The sequence below is a fragment of the Cyprinodon variegatus genome, unplaced genomic scaffold (genome assembly GCF_000732505.1).
Source record: "Cyprinodon variegatus isolate N-32 unplaced genomic scaffold, C_variegatus-1.0 Scaffold895, whole genome shotgun sequence".
NCBI classification, from domain to species: Eukaryota; Metazoa; Chordata; class Actinopteri; order Cyprinodontiformes; family Cyprinodontidae; genus Cyprinodon; species Cyprinodon variegatus.
The window spans coordinates 208,217-231,605 of NW_015151348.1; the positions used below are offsets into that span (position 1 = coordinate 208,217).

Genomic DNA, 23,389 nt, shown 5'->3' on the forward strand with positions numbered 1-23,389 from the left:
AACTAGATTTTTGTGTTTCCACAGGCATTATTAGCCAAACAAACTCACATTTTGACTTTTAAATAATCCAGTAGTCCATTTCGCCGTAGAAATGTGCCTTTCCAGCTGAGGTTTCCTAGCTCAGCTCCAAATCTTGCTCCTCACTGTACCTTCTCTGCTGCTGTGGATCCCTGAGTTATTCCTCCACAGTCTTGTCTCAGTACATGGCCTCGGCGTCACGGATGTTTCCAAATGACAAACTAAAAGTGCTTCCAAGTTTCTTGGTGACACCGCTGCCCTCCCTCTTTTTTTTCCTGTTCCAGTTCAACAAAGAGGCGGAGCTCTGTCCCTTGGCCCCGCCTAGCAGCCGTTGGCGAGCGTTTTCTTTGTCGCTGCAGTGGGACAGCATGACGGCTTTTCTCTCTACCTGCGAGGACAAAAACAATTTCTTGCACTTCTCTCAGCTCTGCATTCGCTGCCTATCCAAACAAATAAAAACATCCCATTTACCTGGATGTCATGCGAGTGTAGCGTCACCACACTGATTTGTACTTCTCTGTCGTTGCAGCTCTTCAGCATGTGGACTACCTCCCCATGTTTGGCCCACTTACAGTCTTGTCCATCCACTGCTACAATATAGTCTCCCTCTCGTAGTCCTGCCTCCTGAACAGCAAACAAAAAATGGGTAAAAATGAGAACATTTGTTCCTTCAAAAAGAGGGTATTTTGTTTTAATGAAGACGCACAAAAAAACTGTCTGGTTTTTCAGCTTTATTTGCTTTGATCAATGAACAACCAGTATGAAGACTCAATAATTAGAGGATTGTCCAATCATCCATTAGGACTTATCACTTTATAAAAAGAACACTCTTTGGTGTGGAAGTTTGTTGTCGGAAGAGGATTCAACTTAAGTAATAGTATTACTGAGATATTTACAAATGAGTCAGAGGAAGCACAACAAGAAGTGATTATAAAGAAAACTGGATATTCTGCGACATGTTGAGACACGTCTGTATTCTGGCAGAGGGGCACCGACATCAGCAGATAACAGGAGACTTTACTTTTTTATGGAACACACTGAATTTGAAGAGGTTGTTAGACTTAAAGGTATCAGCGCTTACCAACATTAGGAAACAATGAGAGTGCTATTGTTTTAAGATATTGTGATAACTCTGAATTATTATTAACCCACATTTTCCCTCACAATTTTTTTTTTTACTGTAATAATGGCTTTAGCACTGATCTTGGGTTCTCTTTACTTTGCAAGCAAGATGAATTCTGGCGAGATTTGTGAATTCACAAATCTGAAGTACAGGCTGAAGTAAAGAAAGGTGGCTGCTCTGGTTTTAGCTGGAATACGCTCTATTTTTGAAAAACAATTAAAAGGATGCGATTTGTGTCTTTGAGGTTGGGCCAACCGGATTTGGAAAGATGTGATAGGATTAAAGGATGTGATACAATCGCAGCTGTTACTGCTTCTCTGATTGGCTAAAAGCTTGACATGGGAGGCAGGTGTCACTCTGTGATTTATCCAATCAGCACAAAGAACTGTTGTGAATGCCCCTCCCTTTTGCAAACACTTTCCTCCTGAGCATTTCCACATGGACATTGTGAGTTAAAATTGAACGACATGTATCAGTCTGGCTTATGCCAGGTTTGGGCCTTCTGGTCTTGGTGGCTAAGATCTTCATCCTCTGTGAAAGCAAAAGAGGATCAATATCCTCCTAATAGCCTGAATATTTCTGAAAAGTACTTGTGAGACAAATGCTGCAAACAAGCAGTTTTTAGGAATGAAATTAATGCAAATTTTACAATGATAAAAATGTGTAGTTTCTAGAAGATACAAATGGATGTTTAAGTAATGCTAATGCATTAATAACTGTCTTATAATGACTGCACATGTGGGATGATAAACTATAGAAAAAATGATATAGAAAAAAAGGATGTCTTGAAAAAGATTTTGGGATTTTTTAATGTTAAAAATAAAACACAACTCTCTTAAATTGATATCTGCAGGTTTATTTTTCCAGTATTTCTCAACCTAACTTCTTACTTAGTAGGCTTCACATTTCATAACAAGGTCTACTCTTTTCATAAAGTCAAACTCGCTGTTTGTTGTTGCGTTCAGTAAGATTTTTTTTGTTTCTTGTCTGTTAATCTCAATCAAGGTACCATCCAATCAAATCATGTGGAGTGCTACATTATTTAAACATCTGGCATAAACAGAAAAACAGACACAAACTTTTGCTCCATCTGAATCGTTTTCAGAGGATTAATTGTTTGTTTAGTTCTTCCTTGATGCTTAGATCCCTCCTCCAGTCAGCCTCACCTCTGCACAGCCCCCAGGAACCACTCCAGCAACCAGGACAGGGGAGTCCCCTCTGAGTGTGAGACCCATCCCACCTTCTCTCCTCTGCAGGCAGATCACACGTGTGGGGCCCCAGCGGGCTCTTGCACAGAACACTGACAAGGGGCCCTGCAACACAGCAAATGGTTCTGCTATTATTATATAGAGATGTAAATGTCATTGAAAAGATCAGGTTTTTAATATGCAATGTCAACTCAAAATGTTTATGTTAATGTGACATTTATCATGTAGAGGGTCCTTTGCAAAACTGAGAAATGTGTTAAAATAAAATAATCAGTAAAAATAAAACTGGTTTAAAGAGTACATATCCCTAAAAGAATACTTTGCCGCATCATGTCGCATCTTGACTTACAAAAATGTATCCACTCTGCCTCGAACGCAGACTGAGTATATATGGAATCCATGCTCCTATTCTTGCAGCCCAATCAATCTATTGGTCAAATTTAGGTCAGAACTCCAACTGGGCCATTCCTAAACCTTCATTTTGCACTGGTTCAGCCAATCTTTAACCTCCACATTCAGCTCTACAGTTCTGGGGTCCAGATTGACTGAAATTTTTTCTATTCATAATTTCATCCTGCATGGAAAAAAGCCCAGTTCAATCTGAAAAGAAAGCCCAGAGCATGATGCTTCCACCACCTTTGTTGTTTTCAGGCTAAAAAAACCCCCATTAAAACATGTTCAATAACTTCTAACTTGGTTCGTTTGGATCAAACACATTCTATTTGAGATGTTTTGCTTTAAAAGAAAAATGCTTCTCTATTTATTCCCTTGTAATTTCAGGCACACCATACAAAGAAAGCAGACAATTGTGTCAGGAGCAGAATGCAACCAGCAGTAGCTCTGATTGAACACTATCAGAGTAGTTGCTGGCGATTTTTGATCCTCCATGAACGGGTTCTCTGTTTTCTCCTCCATTCATTTTGAAGCATTGCTGAGTTTTCATAAGGAGTTTAACGTTTGATGTTTCTCATGTTATTGATGACAGTTTTTACTATACCAGGGTACAGTATGTCTATGTAACATTTTGTACCCTTGTCTTGATTGATATCTTTGTAAACATTAAAGAGACATTTTGTATGTTTTTAAATGAATAAATATCTTTACAATAGCCATTTGCCATTCTGTGTTTTGGCCACAGGAGGCAGTATAATTAGAAACCTCCGTAATGTTTATTTAAAGGTATAGTGAAGGATGTTCTTTTTGCAGGTGGATCAACAAAATAAGTGGTCATTCTTATTGTCAGTCATTCTGGTGATATGTTTACATAACGACATCCTAAGTGCTCGTCCCGTTTTTTCAGGGGTGTAGAGTCTGACATAGTGGAAAAATTGCAAATCTTCTTTTGGAAAGTGATCTTGTATGAGCGATGCAAACAGCAAGTTTTAAACAGAGCGTGCATGAGGAGAAAAGGGGTGGTGCAGGCTATCGCACACGTTTAATAGGTGTCTCCTCTCGGAAGCAGGTACAGGGTTGTGCATGTGCTTTTTTTTTAATTGGAGAGGGCAGATCTTTTCAAGAATTTGCGAAAATCCTCCACTATACCTTTAATAAAAATATTGAAAAGGATTAACCAGATTCTTACACAGAGATATTCTACCCAGTATGTCTATAGGCTGGAAAGTCAATAACAGCTGTGTATCAAAGCTCTCCATGGCAACGCTCACCAAGAAGACATTACTTGCAAGTATGGATAAATAAAAACTATCTAACACTTTAACAACTATTAAACTGAAACCAACGTGTTACAAAACACTGAAATTGTTCCTTTTATTGGTAACAAATCAAAGAAAGCATGGAGACCAGTTATACTCCTGCATGAGATAACTTAGGAAAGACTCGAAAAGCAGTCCCTTTTATTTGTCTCTTCCCTCGAAAGGCTTTTCTGGGTTTTCCTCACCAGTCTTTGAAAGATGTCAGTAACTTGGACGGTAAAGAAGCTTGGTGGAGTGATGTCTGGTTTCTGCTGAGTATGAGCTGCCAACACAGGAAGCTACAGTCAGTTAATCATGAATGGATCAGAATCCACTATGCTTAAGTTGTTAGTGGGATCTCACCTTGTATCTCTGGGGCCTCTGCTGTTTCATCAAAGTCATCTTCTCGATCCAGCTCTAAATATTTCTCCAAGGACAGCTTGTGCATTTGACAGAGCACATCTTGCAGGATGTCCATCTTCCTCAGGACCTTACACAGACTGTGGACACGCATGGCCTCCTCATGCCTCATAACGGCACTCCGAAGGTGGGCTTTGCCTTAAAGTTTTTAAGGAAACACATTAAAAGTCTGCACTGATAGTCATTAAAAGTCCACATTGACAGTGATGTAGCTACCACTGAAACAGGTGAACTCACCAAGCTTTCTCCTTTTTTCAGGATCCTCCAGAATCTGGCTGAGAGTTTGCCCCGAAGAAATGTTGACATACAACTTGAGGAAGGCTTTATCAACCTCCTTTTCACACTCCTCCCCATCAGAAGATGCTACAGGAAATATCAAGCTAAGTTAGAAATCTTACTTAAGTGGTTTAAGAAAAAGAAAAAAAGTAAAACATTTCCAGATTTCTAAGCTGCTGTTAAAATATAAAAACTAAGGATGGACTGATCTAAACTAAATCAAAGGCTTTTAAGTATTTCTCTATATGGATGACTTGTTTATCTGATTCTTTTTATTCCCCAACAAACATCTAGGTCAAGAGTTTTATTAAAAATAAAAACTTGAAAGCAACGATTTATCAATACAATAAAATAAATGCCTGGATTTATTGAGAAAAGACACAAAAAAGACATGGATAGGTAGGTTTACAGACAGACTGACGGACAGACAGCTGGTCAGGTACACAATAAGTCAACAAATTAAAAAACTACACCTAAAATCTTAGAGGAGATATTTCCCTTACATGTGTGGTCGCAGAGTGCAGCAGCAGCATAATAGTGCGAGAGAGCACGGAAATGTTCAGATTTGACCTGAACCATGGCGGCCCATGAAAACGGCACATAGTCCTTCATCACAGGCTGCGTCATCGTCTGATGCACTAGTGAGTAAACATCCGACACCTGCACAATTCGTGGACAAAGACTCGTGTTGGTTATAAAACAATAACACTCACAAAGGAAACAAAGAAATTACCTCATTTAATTTATCCAAATTAAATAACTTTAGTCTATTATTTAATAACTAATTAATCTCCCTGTTTCTACTGGAAGATCTTTATCTATTTTATACTTTTACAAGATTAATGTATTGTAGGAATACAAGCTAAAAAACAAACTTTAGAGACATAAACTTATGGAAAGTTAAAAACAAAGTAAGATATTTACATACAGATTAGAGGTGTAAAAGTCAAATGTAACAAATTCTAAAAGGTATTGTGAGCAAAAAAAAATCTTTAAGGACCGTTGAAATAGAGAGGAATCATTGAGTATCTTTCCACTCCTAAAAATAAAACCCAACAGAAAAAATAAATAAATAAATCAAACCAGAATCATCCAGAAGGTTGGGGAGAATGCTTGTCAATAAATGAATAATATTTAATATTAGCACTAAAACTGCTTCACTGACCTTGTTAGAACACGGGGCTTTTATAGCACCAATTAAAATGCTAGCTTAATAATGCCAAAGGACACTATAAGGTGAGGTGTTTTTATAAGTGTCAATACCCCAATAACTGAAATTAGCCAAATTTCTCTTGACCAACTCGGACAGGTGATTAGCAGGTCAAGGACTGGGAAATCCAACCTTTCATCTACCAACAGTGTGTTCTATACAGTTCTTTAGGTTCACTATGATATACATAGAGCTTTTAAGCTTGATGCATCCTTTTATGTTAAATTCAGAACTATGATCTTTTATTGTAGATCTGTTGTATTTAAAATTACATTTTGTATCTAAATGTATGCAAACGAGTTTAAGTGTCTTTAAACCCTTCGAAAAAAAAAAAAAAAAAGCAGAACAAACTTATAAAAACATCAAAAGGCCGTTTGGTAAATCTCCAGTTTTATCCAGGATACAAAAAAACAAACAGTTAAGTCACCTGTGCAGCCTCTTGTGCCAGCTGGAGTTGGGAGGTAAACTTAGTGTCCTGTGTGGTGATTGTTGTGCGTTCAAACACACACTCCTGCACCTGAGCAACCATCAGACGGACCAGCATGCTGAGAGACGGAGCGCTCATGTCCAGACTTGGAGCATTGGAGAAGTTCTCCTTTAGGTAATTAAATGCACCTAAAAAGATAACAGAAGCAGTGTCATAGGCTGTGAATCACTGAAGTAAACCTTTTGAGAAGTGGAAAAACAATAATCAGATTACAATCTTATTCATAATTTGGTTCTACTATGATAAGGCAAACATTATTCATACTGAAACGTTTGCTTCAGCTACACAACTGAAAAAACAAAAGAAAACACAGCAAAACCTCCTCTTAAATGACCATGACTATAAGATTATAAATTATGCATTAATGACACAATAACTAATGTTGGACAGTCCTACATAAAACAAATTTATAAAAGTAAACAAAATTACCTGTGTGGTTTAGAAATTAGGAAAATGAATAATTTATAATAATAGTTATAGATTTATTAAGTACAATCACTGTTTGTTTAGAATTTAAATACACTTTAATACAAAGATGTATGGTTTGAGGGAATATTGAACAACATAGATGCCTGTTGTTTGGATGGCAGACACCTGACACAGTTTTTAAAGATTGGAAATAACAGTGGAAACTGAAAACATTCAGTGATGTTGGCATGTAATGGAAACTTCAGTAGTTTAGTTATGAAAGTTATATTGTTTTTAAGGATTATGAGAAAGAAAAAATATTTTGGTTAAAAAATTGGTCTGAGACGCTTCAAACTCTTTTTTTTTTAGTTAGATTTTTATTTTTATTTTTTTGAGTCCACAAAAGAATTCAGTAAAATTTGGTAAATTTATGTTTTAGAATTCAGTAAAATCAGATTTTTCAGCACCTGCAGCTCGCTGAAAGGCATCTATGGCCTTGTTGATGCCGTCTGCAGCAGACCGGTCCTGGCGCGCGCCGATCTGCGTGTAAAGAGCTCCGATGTTGAACAGCACGCTTCCCTTCTCAAAAGCCAGCGCGCGCTGAGACGATGGGACCCCCGTCAAAGAGTCGTACCTGAGGGTTGAGTAAGAAGGAAGCAATTTTACCTTTTTAAGGTAACCAGCAACTTACATGGATTAAAATATAAATGATCAAGAGTCTAAAATAAGCGCCCAAGATAGGATCATGACTGGAACTGTATTACTATTTTAATTACTATTACTACTACTGTATTACTGTATTACGTGGAAAATCTTAAAACTCCAGAGTCCTTTGTTTCTGTTTGTTCAGTTTAAGAATAATTTGGACTCTCATGGTTATGCCACGAGACATGCAGCTGAAGGACGATTTGTAATTTCTAGGGCGAAAACTAATTTTCTCAAATACACCTTTACTGTACTTATAGAGCAATGAAAGAATGGAACTCATTGCCATTAATTCTCATAAAAATTTTACATAAATTTGCTTTTAGCTTTTAGCATAATTTAGCTTTTAGGAGCAACTTATCTATAAATGAAATAGTTTCATATTCTAATTTATTGTAACTTATTCATAAAATGTGAACATTTTAAATTGTAACTTTCCCCTTTTCTATGAATGTTCAGTCTTATTGATATGTATATGATATTTGTCATCTGTCAAACATGTTCATGAATTTACATTGTATACTGTATTTTAATGATGTGGACCCCAGGGAGAGTAGCTGGGTTTAAAGCACAGCTAATGGGGATCCCAATAATAAATAAACAAAAATAAATAAACAAATAAACTATTTATACAAATGATTAGTAATATAGTAAATCTCACAATCTCCCTCTTTGCTCGTATAAACTATCTCTTGTGATTTTTTTAAAATAATTTTTTTGGTATAAAAAGATAGGAACTGGGTTATGTATTCAGAGGAAAATATTGTTTGTGAATTTAGTTCTGAGCAGAGCAGCAACTTGCTTAAACTCAGAACACAGAAAGTGAGTTCTGATGCTAATCTGACCTTTTCTCAAGGTTCAAGAAAAAAAAAAAGGAATATAACTCAGTATTTTGAGCTGTGCCCCAAGGTCTCCACAAAATATGTAGTTTGCTCTGGCCCAGCAAGGAGCTGATGTTAACAAATAACCTTTTCTTGTATTGCCGCAGAGACTGGAGTTATAATAAAAGAGTTCAATAGAAAGAAATATAATGCTGTAGGCCAGCTCTGTTGGAGGCATACTTGAAATTCCCTTGTTTAGGAAAAAAAACAAGAAAAACAACATCTCTTCACACTTTCACTTTCTCATTATGCTATACTTTTTTGGTCTAAAAAGTCTTTAGTTTGTTTTAGTTTGTTTGTAACTTAAAAAAAAAAAGTGAAATGTGTGAAGATTGTTGCTACTTTGTAAAGCACCATATAAACGGTACATTATCTTTTCTAAAAGTAGGTTAAAAAAATGTAAAAAAGCAGTTATTTAAAAAAAAATGCAAATATCGTACCAGTGAAAGTAAACACCCAGGTTCTTGTGTGCAGAGAAGAAGCGCTGGTCCAAATAGTACAGCTGATTGTAGTACTCCATTAGTAGCTCTAGTCCAGCCTGGTTACGACTGGGTGTACGCATCGCCTGACAAACAGAAAGACAAAAACAGAAAGCTCAAACTTTGAGAAATATTCTGTCAAGGCAAGGCAAGGCAAATTTATTTGTATAGCACAATTCAGTACAAAGACAATGCAACGTGCTTTACATGATTAAAATACAGGAAGATAAAACAGAATCAAAGCAAGTAATAAAAAAAAAGAAGAAAAAAAAAAGTCAAGGTTTCTTTTATTGAAGGAGATATACTGTTTTATCATTTTCATAAAAGCATATTCAATAATAAAGTTTGCTTGTATTTTAATGAACCTGTCTGAGATCAATCAGCTCTTTGATCTCCTTGTCGTACTGACTGCTGTCTTCTCCATAGTGCTCACAGATGAAATCCTACAAAAGGGGAGAAATACAAGAAAAATCTATTGTTTCTGGTGCAAATAGTTTCATATATTTTCACAAGCAGGAGTTGATTCTGTGCCGCACATTTCTTTTATGATCTTCATGCAAGTTTCTCAGTTTTCTGAGAAACTAAATCTTCTTTTCTAATTGGCTGTAAGATATAATAACTAAAAAAAACATTATTCCATGGGTAATCAATCTTATGAATTAGATTTTGATTGATTGACTTTATTGATCTCACATTGGAGGAATGTACTTGTTACATCAGCTCAAATAGTCAAAGAAGAAGAATGTGCCAAAAGAAGAAATGGGTGCATGGGATATATACAGTATATACAGTGCTTCCACATATGACAGCTTTTTTTATAGTAATATACAGGGTTATTTTAATATTTTAACTGAATTACTTGAATAAATGTATTCTTGAATGGTATTTACTTTGAATACAAATGTAAACTGCTTTGTCAATTGATCAGAAGATAGCTACTCTTCCAGCTTTAGTTAGTGATAAAATCAATTTTACTAAATTTGAAAGCTAAATAAAAACAATGCTGCATAAGTTTATGTTTCTTTATTGATTTTCAGGGAAAATACTCATATTCTATTTAAATCTGTAATGCTCTACTCTCAATTTGTCATAGTAGAAATTGAGAAAGACAAATAGTCTGATCGGTTTCAAAGGGACTGTATATGTAAAATACCAGAGGACTGCTTTTAAGTATTTTTTAAAGTAAAATTTTTATTTATCTGGTATCAAGTTAGGTTTATTCTACGCAAAACAGTTACTAATATAATAATAATAATGCCCTCACCTGGATAGGAACAGTAAAATCCACTTCCTTGGTTTCTTTCAGTCCAAGGGGGATCATGGGAACACTGATGGCATCACTGCAGGCAGACATAAATACACGTTGTTGGTCTTAGTCATACGTAAGCACTAATGTTCACTAAGCAGGTTTCAAACACAGGACAAGTCCGCATGCCATCTGCTCATCTTAATACCCAGTAGGGGGTGTGTGTGTGTCCGATTGATCCTGCTAACAAACTTAAAAACAATTATTAAGCTTTGCAGCCCGCTCAACAACCCAGGCAGCCCCTTCCATTAACTATGACACTAAAACATAGCATGCACGCATGTGACTGGCTCATTAAAGACACAAACGGGGGGACATTTATCGTTCCTCCTACCTAGGACAGTGGAGGGGGTAAAAAACTACTGACAGGTAACATTAGTAGTGCTATAGCTGGGGGAAATTGCCACAATTACAACCAGCTGAATGTAATCCATAAATTACACTTAAAATACGCCTAAGTGTTAGACTTATTGTTAGTGTTAGTCTAGTGTTAAAGCAAAAAAAAAAAATAATAAAATCTCAACCATAGCTGGACAGAGGATAAACAATCTAATTAGAGCATGACCACAGAAATATAACAGCCACTTGTTTTCGCCAATTATAGTTAGTTTAATGAGTCTGGCCTAGAATGCATGTGAGAAACTCTGAATAAACTGAATCGTGTCTGAGTGAATACCTGTCTGTCTGGTAGATCTCCATGTTGCTGTTAAGCTCTTCCAGCTCTTCTTTGAGCAGTTGCAGGTTGGAATTGACAAAGCTGAGCTCCAGAGCCACAGTTTCCTTTACCTTGTTGTTAGTTGTTGCCCTACAAAAAAAAAAAATAAATAAATAAATAAATAATAAATATATAAGTCAAATCTTAAAAAGGCTGAATTGTCAACATTTTTCCTTCTTATAAAAATAGAAGCTGCATAATAATTATGCACACCTTGGTGTTGTTTTAGACTCCAGGTAAATATGGCATCATTGTTTAGACTTTTTTTTCTTAGTTTATGTATAATTTATGTTTCTTTTAAAGATTGATAGAACTAAATCTAGAAATCGGCTTAATGGTAAAATGCTAGATGGTCTGTATTTGTGTGCTTTATTAAGTCCAAAGACTCTAAAGCGCCTTAGAATATATTTAATCATCCGCTTACTGATACTGATACTGATGTGAATGTCAGCTGCCGTGGCAGCTGTAGCTACATCATGTTCTACTCCTCCATATGCGTTTTGTGTCATTTGGAGCTGTTCTGAAGATATTCGGTTAGGTTATATCAAAGTAACATCTCCCTATGGGCAATGACTTGAAGGCACAAACTAAACTGTTCATAATTTATTCTTTATGGTACGCCAGCATTCATAACATGTAGGCGAATCACTGTCCGCCAGACATCCACGGTTATATTTTTTATATTCATATATTTTTTAAACAAAGCAGAGTGTGTATGACGTCATCCGCGCGCCGGCTACCATCATTCATCCTGTCCGCTGAACTACTGCTAGTTTTGCTCACATGCTTGGAAGATGTCTAATGCTACAACCACAGATGATCTTGCTATCGCAATGGAATTGAACGATTCAGATTAGCTAGCCAAATGAATATAAGGGGTAGCGCGTAGCCGCCTGTCATAACTCCAGTCCGGCGCTCGGATGACGTCATACACACTCCGCTTTGGTTTAAAAAAATATAAATATAAAAAATATAACCGGGGGACAGTGATTCGCCTACATGTTATGAAAGCTGGCGTACCATAAATGATACATTATGAACAGTTCAGTTTGTGCCTTCAAGTCGTTGCCCATAGGAAGACGTAACTTGGATTATGAAACCGAAGATCTTTGGAATGGCTCCAAATGACACAAAACTCATATGGGTGAGTAGAACATGATGTAATAACGTAAAATCAAGGGCCAATGTGAAAAAACAAACAAACAAAAAAAAAGGTGTTCCCCTTTAAGGCTGTCCTTCTGGGCCCTTAGTGACGCTATCAGGCCCACGCACCACCAGCAGCAAGGAGCTGGAGCTTGAATCCACAAGCCAAAGGTTACAGGACAACCCTTACCTCCTCAGCCACTCTTGCCCCATAAACTAATGCACCATATTAAAATACTGAAAAGATTTTATCAACTTTCTGAAGCTCAGACTTGGGTGAACCTATATTTTGCACTTGATCTATTTATTCAGATGAGCAAAGGGTAAAAAAAACAAACAATATGTTATAAATTTAGTTACATTTCAGACTACAGGGACATTATCTATTGCTTTTTTGCTCCACCCAACCATTACAACAAAGCTTGGAGGCCTAAAGAAATTATTTTAAAATGGTAAAAATGTTCTTATTCACCGCAGGCTTTAACACAGAATTCAGCTCTGAGCTCCACTTTCTACTCTGTCCTTTTAGTCTATTCGAGCCTCACCCGTTCTCTAAACACATACTTGACCCAGAGCAAAGCCAACTCATGCTGCTGCTCCACAACTTCTGGGAAATCATTTAGTTTGGCAGAGAAATGGTTTGAAAAAATCCTTCCAATTATATCCCCTCCAAATCTCATTGGTTTAATGGTAGGATAAACTGGAATTAGAATAAACTTAAAGCTGCTGCTAATATTCAACCATAACAAAACAAAAACACAGAATTGTTTTGGTTGATACATTAGGAGTTTATAATATTAGAAATATGCAGTTTATGGATAATGAATCCATGTGTAAGAAGCTAAAGATTTAAAATTTCCCAACTCTTTGATCTCAGGGACTTTTATTGTCAGCGGTGCCTGACTTCATTAGCTTCTCTGTGTAATCCGTCAGGAGAAAAAAAAAGAAAGAAAGACATTTTCTAACTTCTGTAAATATAAGGGAAATACTAAGTGCACAACAGAGGTTATTTCTTTCTCATTTTATGTGTAGACAGTAAATGTCTCCTGACAAGATAAACAGCAGAAAGGTCGCTTGGATGAAACTAATTTACCGGTAAGACATTTATTATTTGGTTTTAATCAATTGACCTTTTCTCACCCATTTTCCCTTCATGGATGTTGCGATAACCTAAGTCCTTTTCTGATGATAATATTCATACCCTTTTTTTGTTATCAAGAAAAAAAACATTCTGCATGATATTAAGAAAACAGGTGTTGTGATATAATCTACCTGTTGTAATAATCATATAATTTGGGATAAATAAATAGAAGTCTTATTTTCTTTCTGCTTTTGGTCTAAGGCTGATCTCAGTGTTTATAAATATTGAGAAAAAACACAAAAACAATGTGTTATTTCCATCTTAAAAACCTTTTTTTTCCTGTTAAGTTTTAGTTTTATAATGCATTGACCGAAATAACTCCTCCCTTCTCTCGACATATTTTAATTCTGGATTAAAAGACACCCAACTCCAATTATATTGCAAGAACAGAGAGTATAAATGAATAGTATTTGCAGCTCTTTATATTTTTTTTCATTTTCATTTTATACATATTTTTTTATACAATGATCTTCCAATTGGGCTGCACAGTGGGTAGCACTGCTGCCCTGGAGCAAGAAGGTTACAGGTTCAAATCCCAGTCCCTGGTCATTCTGCATAGAATTTGCATGTTCTCCCTAAGCATGAGTGGGTTCTCTCTAGGTACTACGGCTTCCCCCCCAAAGTCCAAAAACATTTCTGTTAGGTTAATTGCTTCTCTAAATTTTCCTGGATGGATTTTCCAATTATTTCATTGCATTTTTCGGCCCCAAAATATATATTTTTCATTCTATTATAAACACTGTCCAGTATAATTGACTCTTATCAATTTGTATGATTTGTTCTTAAAATAAAAGTAAAATCTCCCCATCCTATAAATGCAAATGTACAGCTTTACAGTATTGGTTTGTAAGAAGGGTCCATGCATACTAATTAACAAAATTCCGACCAAAACTGAATTTTAAACATTTTTTATGAACATATTTGTAGCTTAGATTTGAACAGGAAAATAGGGTTAAATCAAACAGTTAGAGCTCTTATCCTTTGCCAGTGTCTTTATTAGTCACTCCCTTCCCAAGTCTAAACATGCAAACAAGGATACAACTATATCTACTCTTAGGCCAGAGGCAATCTGATTAGTCAGCTTTAAATGAGCTCCTAAATATCCCCTTCCTTCACACCCATTTGCACGCACATCAGGCAAAGACAAAAAAGAACACTGACTAACCTAAGAGACAAAGATCCTAAAGTTTTCAGAGGAAACCTGAAACCGACCTAAATGGCTAACCCCCGTCTCTGTGTGTGGAACGTCAAGAACACTGAACATCCGAACACCCCCCACAGACCAGCGCCCCGATGAGCAAGCAAGTGAGCAAAGTAAAACTAAAAGCTGCTAGTTCCCTGTGTGTGTGCGTATGTGGACTACACTAACAAACTAAGAAGGGGGAGGCTGACAGACAAATGAGTGGGGGGATGAGCTCAGTGAAACTTGCTGGGAATCTTTGCATGGGAACAGGACGGGAGGCGGACACAAAGCCGGCTGATTACAGGCTGACGGGCTGTGTGGGGGTCCTCTTTGTCTCTGTGACCAAGCGTCCAAAGAGAAGGCGCGGGAGTGCTTTTCTTTTAATTATCTGCACCGGACTGAGTCATCACAGTTTTGCAAAATAGCCAGAATCCTCTGGAAACAACTGCTGACCCTGGCTGGGGCTTAGTTGTTTACCTAAATGGAAACAACACACATGTAAGCTTTAGCTGCTGTGGATTTTCCGTCATGTAAAATTCATTCAAAGTTGATAACAATTAATGGTATCAATGAAATGCAAAGTTTAATCTGCAAAATAGTTTAAAATCCAGAAGGCTAAGTGTAGCACAGCACTTGGTTTTATTCTTTCCAAATTTTGAAATATTAGCTGAAATTCTCTGAGCTATGACAGAATCTATGCGCTTTACAAAGTTATTATGTTCACAGTCAGTCATGTAACCTTTTGACTTGCTTATTGACTAAATAAGATAGGCAAAAGTAGTTTTAAATACCTCTAAAATAAGGCTGTCTGTGTGTTGAAATACCAGTAAAATCCTGTTTTTACTGGAAATGACATCACTCTCTTGCACATAGTGTGACATCACCTCTGCTACCAATATATTGTCTTTTCACCAGAAAGACATTGGCTTCATCTAAAAATGCTACAAATGTTTGTTCATTAGTAGCTAAAGCTTTATTGTTCAATTTTCAGTGATGTAGAGAGAGAGACAATGCACCCCATCTCTTTAACTGTGGGCTGTTTAAGACAAAACTTACTAAAAACATGTTATCATTATGAAAAGTACATTCTAAATACAACCACGACCAAAAATAAAAACATTTTCCAAAAAAAAAAACATTTTATCAAGTGAAGAGCAGCCGTTATATATCTAAAAACTATTTAGTCCAGAGGAAAAGTTCAAAGAAAAGCAAATTAGTTTTAAATTGGGGACACTTTCTTCTAGATCCTATCAGATTAAGACACAAAATGAATCAGGGAGCAGATAGTTGAACATTGCTTATGAATCCATCCTCATGAGAAAAGGGAGCAAGCTCAGCCTCCTACGTGTATATTAAGCAACCATTGCACAGAGACTATTCTACACTAAAGCTTTTCTCAAAAAGACTATAAAAAAGGTCTGCCGAAATGATTACTTTCAAGACGAACATTCTTTTGGTTAAAAAAACGTCAAAGTAAAGAGATTCAAAGACATTTTATGAACAGTTACAAAGACTCTTAAAAACCCTCCTTTTATTTAGCAAAACATCTACAACATAAAGTGTTGTTTGAGTGGTAAAAACCTTAGCAGTTTTTTGTAGTTTTGTAGTTTTTTTATGTTGTCTCTGCCAAATGATGCATTTTAAACAGAATAAATATAACAAGCTAAGCATAAGAGAAGGAGACAAAAGGGAGACAACCAAGGTCCTGTAGAGAAATTAACATGCAAATTGATGCACAGTGAACATAAAGAGAAGCACAATAGCAGGTAGAGATAGCGTGTGGTAGCAAGAGCGACTGGTGACCTAAATGTAAAAGATCAACCGATTAACAAAGCACCCTCTACAATCAGAAAAATAATCCTAACAGCTTCTTTAACAAACAGACAGATCCACGAGATAGCTGAAATAGTTCATAGTAATATAGCTAAATGGCACTAATAGTTGTTTTTAAATGACTGGCATTAATGCATCTTTTTATACATCTGATTAGAGTTTGGTGCATCATAAACTCAAATAAGAGATGTTGGATAAAAAAAAAGGTGCCATTTGCTGCAAATTGAAATTTTGAAAGTCTTTAAACAGGAAACTGAACAAAACTTTTCATTCAAAGTCTGCCCTATTTCATTGCATGCTCCCTCCACAGATCTAAATCTAAAAAACAAAAAAAAACAATGTCTGTAGAATGAGCTAAAGAGAGGATAACATAACAGAGAACCCACGACTATGGACAATCTAGATTAATGGTGTAAAAAGGAATGGCAAGAGTTCCAAACTCTGTACGCTCCAACCTTGCAAAATGTTAAAGAAGAAGACTAGGACTTTGTTTTGGCTTGGTAAAACTGACAGGGTGAGATCACAGGTGTAAATGTTTCATGTTACCTAAAAAAATTCTCATTTAGTGTAAAATCTTTAAGCTATGTAGTAATAATGATTCTCAGGCCCAGTCCACACAGACAGTTGCCTTAGGAAGATCTTGCGGTCGAAACGTCACTGGGAGCTTTGAACAACTGTTTGGATTTTCCTATTTTTCCCAGTCCACACAAAAAACAGCTTGAATGCATCCAGGTATTTCGAGCTTCAGGTGGTGCATCCATCCGCCAGAAATGAGCATTTTGGTAGATTATAAACAATAATTTCTTAAACTGGAAAACCAAAAATAAAATAATTGCTTCTGTGTTTTCATCTGTAGAAGTGAGTTCCTTCCTTCTTAAAGGGTGATATCGTAGCAATGTCTCTGTTTTGTTTTTTTTACATTTTTTGTGCAATTTGGTAGCAGTGTAACAGCACCCCCAAAGGGCCTGGCATACATACTACAGCTGAGCCAGGGTAGCCATATTTGCCTGAGTTCCATTCAACTGGGCCTCTGTTGAACAAGTTGCTCTGTTAAAATCATCTTTCGCTAGGTTGTTCAAATGTAGGCTCCTTTTCACAGAATTAATCAGGTTCTTAGAAAGTAGGGGTTGAACGGTTCACCAAATCCATGGTTTGGTTCGGTTAACGGTTTCGTGGTCACGGTTTTCGGTTCGGTATATGTTGATTGTTAGCCTGACATGTTGGTCGTGTTGCTGTTAGCATAAACAAAACATGTTGCACAATGCTAGCACACTGTTGCAATTTTATCCACAACTTTCTTTCCGCTGTCATTGTAGGTCACTCAAAATGCAAAGTGGTCCCATACAGCAGACCTATAAAGTGCTGCTGGCGCGTTTTCCAACTCCTGTTCTTTCCCACTCGCCATACCCACACAATTCTCCACAACAACTGATTTTTTTCTGCTACACTACGCTGCTTAGCATCTTCTTCTTGTTTACTAGTGGTGGTTGGCTTTGGTCGCAGTACCGCCACCTTCTGCTCTGGAGTATACACTCTTCGCCTATTAGAAAAAGAAGCAGCGGATGAACCGAACGCAACACACGCGAATCGAACCGAGACAGTCGAACCGAACAGTTCGGACGGTTTTCATAAACCGTTCCATCCCTATTAGAAAGTGTTAGTAAGAGAATTCTAGCAAAATAGTTGTCAGTTTGGCAGAAAAGTGAAACACTAATAAAATGTGGGCCTGCACTCATCATTAGTTTATTTATTTTAAAATATGGAGATTCTGTCACACTTGACAATCTCTATCAGCTACAATCATTAGTCAATCAAGCGTCACTGAAATTGTATTCGTCAGTGAAATATAAACGCTCCATGTGAGTTTAGCTACACTAAAGTTTGATGGTCTAGCTAAATGATCAGATGATCAGCTAGATCAGAATTCACGGATTAGCCGACCGCGGTCTGGATACAGACCAACCTGCTGGCTAATCCGGACCCAACCTGATTTAAAACATTTATAATTCACCGCATGTTGTCCGACGGCAGTGTCTAATTTCACTTGCACTGCTTCTCCTGTTTGTACGGTAAGCCCTCCGGGACAAGGCTACACGTGATGCATAGGGCTGGGTATTTTCACCAAAGTCTGAATCGATTCGATTTTGATTAATACCGTTCTAAATCGATTAATTTCGATTCAATCTGTTTTTACCATAATGAAAGTGGTTCAACTGTGTTTCAAAATACTCATGTATTTAATTTTTTCCTGTCATATTAAACACAAAGTGCAAACTTGTAAATCGGACAATTTAAACTTGAGATGGGAACAAAACTGTCTCAAAAGTGCAAACTTGTTTGTGAAAAGTGAAAAAGCCTCACTCGAGCAAACAGACATGACACAGCAGGGACACAGCAGACATGCATGAGCTGCATTATCTTCAATGCACAAACCATATTTGCAGCGTCGTCTGCAACAACTACACAGTGTTTGCTGGTCAGCCTCCATTTGTTAATGTCTTCAATCAACCTATTAGCTACATTTGCAGCTGTCTGGCTTGAAGTATTTTGAGTGCTCATTTGAATGTGAAAGTCACGCACGTCACTATAAAACTAATCGATCTTATTCACTAGACATTGATTTTGCGAAAATGTGATGGAATAGATTCAAAATCGATTAAGTCTATTTTTTTTACCCAGCCCTAGTGATGCATATTAAACAATGAGCTGTGTCAATCATGGCTGTTGCTGCTAGCTACTTTTACACACAGCAGGCAAACATGTGGAAAGCTGGGTGTTGGGTAACAATGATGGGTAAACGTGAAAGAAAGCGTAAGCTGATGGAAGAACTGCAGTGAACTGGTGGCAAAAAAGTGAAATGGTGTGCTCAGAGATGACCCTGCACATTTTGAGTATGTTTGGCGATTTTTTTTGCATTGCCGTTAACATTTCCAAATGCGACTTGTATGTGATCTCCTATGTGAGCTGCAGTCATACAACACAAGTGTCCCTCATGTGCAGTAAAGGACGCAATGACGTCACATTCCAGCATGCTTTGTGTTTACGGAAGTAAACATGGATTGTAGTGCTGGAGCGCATCTAGCTATCTTTCCCAACCATAAAAACACAATCTTTTCAGATTTCAAGATTAAATACTGCTCTCCGCATCATCGTCTGCCATGGTTGTTGTTTTTCTTGCCGCTTCTTCATAGCAAGACCCAGAATATTGGCCTTTGTCGGGTATTAATGGCGTTCAGGTCAGATGAATGCGACCTGGCCGTTCAGACACAGTTTGGACTTAAAAAGATCAGATTTGTGTCGGATTCAGGACCACATAGGCAAGTGGCCTGGGTCGCATTGAAAGAAAAAAAATTGGATCTGTGTTGTTCAGAAAGCCGTCAAAAGATCAGATACAGGTCAGATACGGGCCAAAAAAATCGCATTTGGGTCACTTCAAGCTGTGGTGCGTAGCCTTTGTAACTACGTCTTTCTTCCTATCAGACCAATGAAACTGCTGCTGAATTTCTGCGTAATCTGACTAAAATAGACATGGGGTCTATCTCAGTTGGAGATACTGAAGCCCCCTTGCAGAAAATCGTGTCAGGTGTGTTCATCCTCATTGATTTTCAATGAGCGCTAAATGCAAGGACCTCTACAACACAATTCGACGCAAAATCGGATGTGGTGTGTTCTGGCCTCAACACATTTAAGAACATTTTCAGAAGCATCTAAAAACATACGTTGTTATATGTGATTGGTGTTGCTTACTTAATACATTATGAGTTAAAAAAAAATGCATTTTTAATCATCGGAGCATTGGCAGTAATTTTTGGCTGATGAAAATGTTTAATTTCCACCCCTGTGAAGAACATAGACAAACAGGAAGGCGTTGGTGAAATAAGTTCCTGCTTCTTACCTAAAAAGGTTCTCCGCTCCTGCTCTCATCCGCATCTCCTTGTTAATCTGCTGGTTGATTCGAGCTCGCCGATGTTGCAGTTTACTGCGCTGAGTCTGAGCGAATGGATCGCATCCCTACAGAGAAAACATTAAACCAGAGGAGGCTAAATCTTTTATTTTTACATTCAGCAGAGAATCACAAAATGAGGTTTTACAGCTTTGATATCAGAGTTATGATGATCTGCAAACAATTTTAAAGTAGAATTTCATCAGTATTTCTACAGGTCAGGAGGGAGGTTTAGTAATAGCAACTAAAATCACCTTAGATCAGGGACAGCAAAATAGCATATCTTCACAAGTTTATTTATAGAGCACTTTTTTTTAGTAGCAAGATAATTCAAAGTGCTGGAACTGTGAAAAAAGAAAATGTACATTGAATTGGAATAAAGGTAACACTGATAATTACAGAGAAAAGGATGAATAATTAAAACGAGATGATTACATAAACAGAATGATAAAAAATGAAAGTTGGACTGATAACTAATGATCTTAATATAACACGGACGAAAGCCAATCTAAATAAAAAAGTATTTAAGCAATTTAGCATTTTCACTATTTTCTAGGCGTTTCTTCCAAACTAGCGCAGCATAAGAACTAAAAGAAACTTCTCCATGTTTGGTTCTGGCTGTCCAGAATCAATTTAAACCAGAAGACCAATCGGGTTTATAGAGAAGCACCTCCCCAAAAACGACCTGCTCAGGTCAGAACCCAGCATCAGCAAACTGATGAGATGTTTTCCTAAATCCTCATCCTGTTGGTAGTTTCCCACAGCCTATTATCTCACAAATGTATTTCTTAAGGTAAAGGCTTGTAGGGTCGGTATTAGGACAGATTGAGTGGAGAGTAGACTTGTTGAATAATCCCTGACCTTCTCTTTTTTTAATCATATTCACAGATTATAAGATGTTCTCTAATAATCTGCAGCAGTAGAGGACTGTGCTGATGTGGGGCTTAAAAAAAATCAAACAAACAGCAGCAGCTGTAACAGTTTCTTCCCAAAATAGCAGAAACTTCACACTGGTCTTTGAGTTGCATTGATTCTGTCTTTCCTCTCTTCTTCTAGCTTCTCGGGACTCCAGAGGAAACTTAAAATGTACCTTTATTTCAAAAAGGACATTGGACCACTGAGCAGCAGTCCACTTCTTTCTCTCCACGTCTCTGATCCTAAAGCATCTTAACACGTATAAAATAGCAGTTGCAGCCCATGTCCTGGATAGGTTAGCTGCTGTTTTTGCATCTTGGATAACTGTTTTTCCTCCACTCAACTTTCCCTTAGCATGCTTCCTTACAGCACACAACCAGTGACTTTCTATGTCCTACTCTGCATGGAGAGGAGGAAAGTGACTGTATGCTAAACAACTGTCAAGTCAGCTATTTTCCATATGATCAGGTTAAACATAACATATCTGCAATAAAGATCCTATTTGGTTCATATTTTAAGAACTTCATCTAGAGAAGTATGTGTTATAATTAGTTGTAAGCCAGATTAATTGAAACTAGCAGAGATGGACATAAATTACACCAAGTTGTTCAATGAATCTAGACCACATGTGTAACTTTCTGAAGGACAGGTGTGGACATGTCCCCACCAATAATTTCCACTTTTTTCCCCCTTTCCGCTCATTTACTTTAGCCAAAGGTAACAGAGGTTGGTGCAGCTGTCTGTGTTCAGAGCATTTTGAGTCTGTGTTTTTTTTTTTCTCTCTCCCGCTGCTCCCATGTTTTGCATCTCTGTGTAACATCATCGGATCTGTCGCTTTGAGTCATTTGATTTGCAGTCGCATTTCACTGCGTACAAAGTAGCTACGTGGTTGGAGGAGAGACACACAGCAGCACTCAGTGAATATTAACCAGCAGCTACTTCGATGTTAAGGTAAAAGTTAGGAGACCGGCTGGTTAAAAAAATTAGAGATCATACTACTGAAAAATCTGTTCATTAGACATACAGAGCTTTTTCAGCTAAAAATGGCAACATATTGTAACCTTATACAGGTTAGTATTATAATGCAAGAAGCTTGAGAAAACATAGTTTGTTTATCTTTAATAGTTAAAAAAGCTGGGATTCTCAGAGAACCGTGACTCCCAGTTACAGGTTAAAATGAACATGTTTTCTTATTGTACAGATAGAATCAGACTGCAGAGCTTCTACATATCATTTTTTTGTTTCTGGCATCATTATATTAGTAAATAGGTTCATAAATCTTTTTAAACAGAGAAAAGAGAGAAGTAGGGACAGCTGCAGATTTAAGGTTACTGGGATATGCAACATGTAAAAAAAAAAATATATCTCCAAGTTTACAAGAAAAAAAAATGCTATTCTATATTTAAAATGAAGCATATCCATATTTTTCTAGATGGATGGAATTTAAATTGTACTTCTAGGGATGCATGATATATCGATTTTGGCATCGAAATCAGCTGTTATTCCTTATTTGTTTATACATTAAGGTTTTTGGGCCCTATAATGCAATAAAAGATATCTCTCCATCTATAAATATAAATATTAGTGTATTATAGTTCTCTTATGTTCTCAACAATAGGAAAGCATTAAATAAATATATGAGCTCATTTTTGGAAATGACTGAAACTGAAAGTGTTCAGGTGGAGTAACTATCAGCCCCCACCTGAGTGTCGCCACCAACTTTCATCACAAAGTTACACCCTTGCTATATAACTGTTTACTAAAATAAGTTTAGCTTTTGATTCATGTATAGTTTGTTGTGATAAACCTGGACAGGTGGCTGGCACCAGGTCTCACCTTGCGGATGCTCCCGCTGTGGCCGCCGTCTGTCGGCAGCGTCGCGGGCATGTCGTCGTCGTCTGACGCACCGTCTGAAAGAGTCAGCTCCAACTCTCTGTAAAGAGGGACGTTTGATTCGTTAAATATATTATTGTCAACTACTCATCGAGCAGCAGCGCTTGCTTCATATTCCATTTATTCTGGTAGTGGAAAAAAACACGGTTTATGCGCATAAGTCACAACTTCTAATAAGTAACGGTAACACTTGCCTTGTGGCAGGTCCCTCCATCGTAACCCGGCGGCTGAAAACGGCCCCTACATCCCTTAAAGCTGCATAGCTAGCGTACAAGCAGCAGTTCAACAAAAGTATCAAAGAATAAACCAAAGCCTGGCGAAGCTTTTCCCCCTAAAAAACAAGCCAGCCTGAACACTTCTTCTCTGCATAAAGCCTTCTCGTTGTTTTCAGACAGAGTGCTGAAAGAGATT

At 37.2% G+C, this 23,389-nt stretch overlaps 1 protein-coding gene across 2 annotated transcripts; it reads right to left on the bottom strand.

Annotated features, from left to right (window-relative positions):
• Positions 1 to 23,383, bottom strand: rhpn1 (rhophilin, Rho GTPase binding protein 1). Of its 2 annotated transcripts, none has more exons than XM_015397882.1 (16): positions 23,173 to 23,383; positions 22,922 to 23,018; positions 20,123 to 20,238; positions 10,889 to 11,017; positions 10,171 to 10,246; positions 9,272 to 9,349; positions 8,868 to 8,992; positions 7,309 to 7,475; positions 6,374 to 6,561; positions 5,210 to 5,396; positions 4,698 to 4,823; positions 4,404 to 4,598; positions 4,247 to 4,323; positions 2,308 to 2,454; positions 490 to 642; positions 1 to 406 (listed from the first exon to the last, which is right to left on the bottom strand). In XM_015397882.1, the coding sequence occupies exons 1-16, from the start codon at positions 23,190 to 23,192 to the stop codon at positions 197 to 199; spliced, it is 2,091 nt and encodes a 696-aa protein (XP_015253368.1). In that variant the 5' UTR covers positions 23,193 to 23,383; the 3' UTR covers positions 1 to 196. The 2 variants fall into 2 exon arrangements, with proteins under 2 accessions (XP_015253368.1, XP_015253369.1); XM_015397883.1 differs by having other exon boundaries at positions 5,240 to 5,396; positions 23,173 to 23,382.
• Between the last annotated feature and the right edge of the window lie 6 nt (positions 23,384 to 23,389).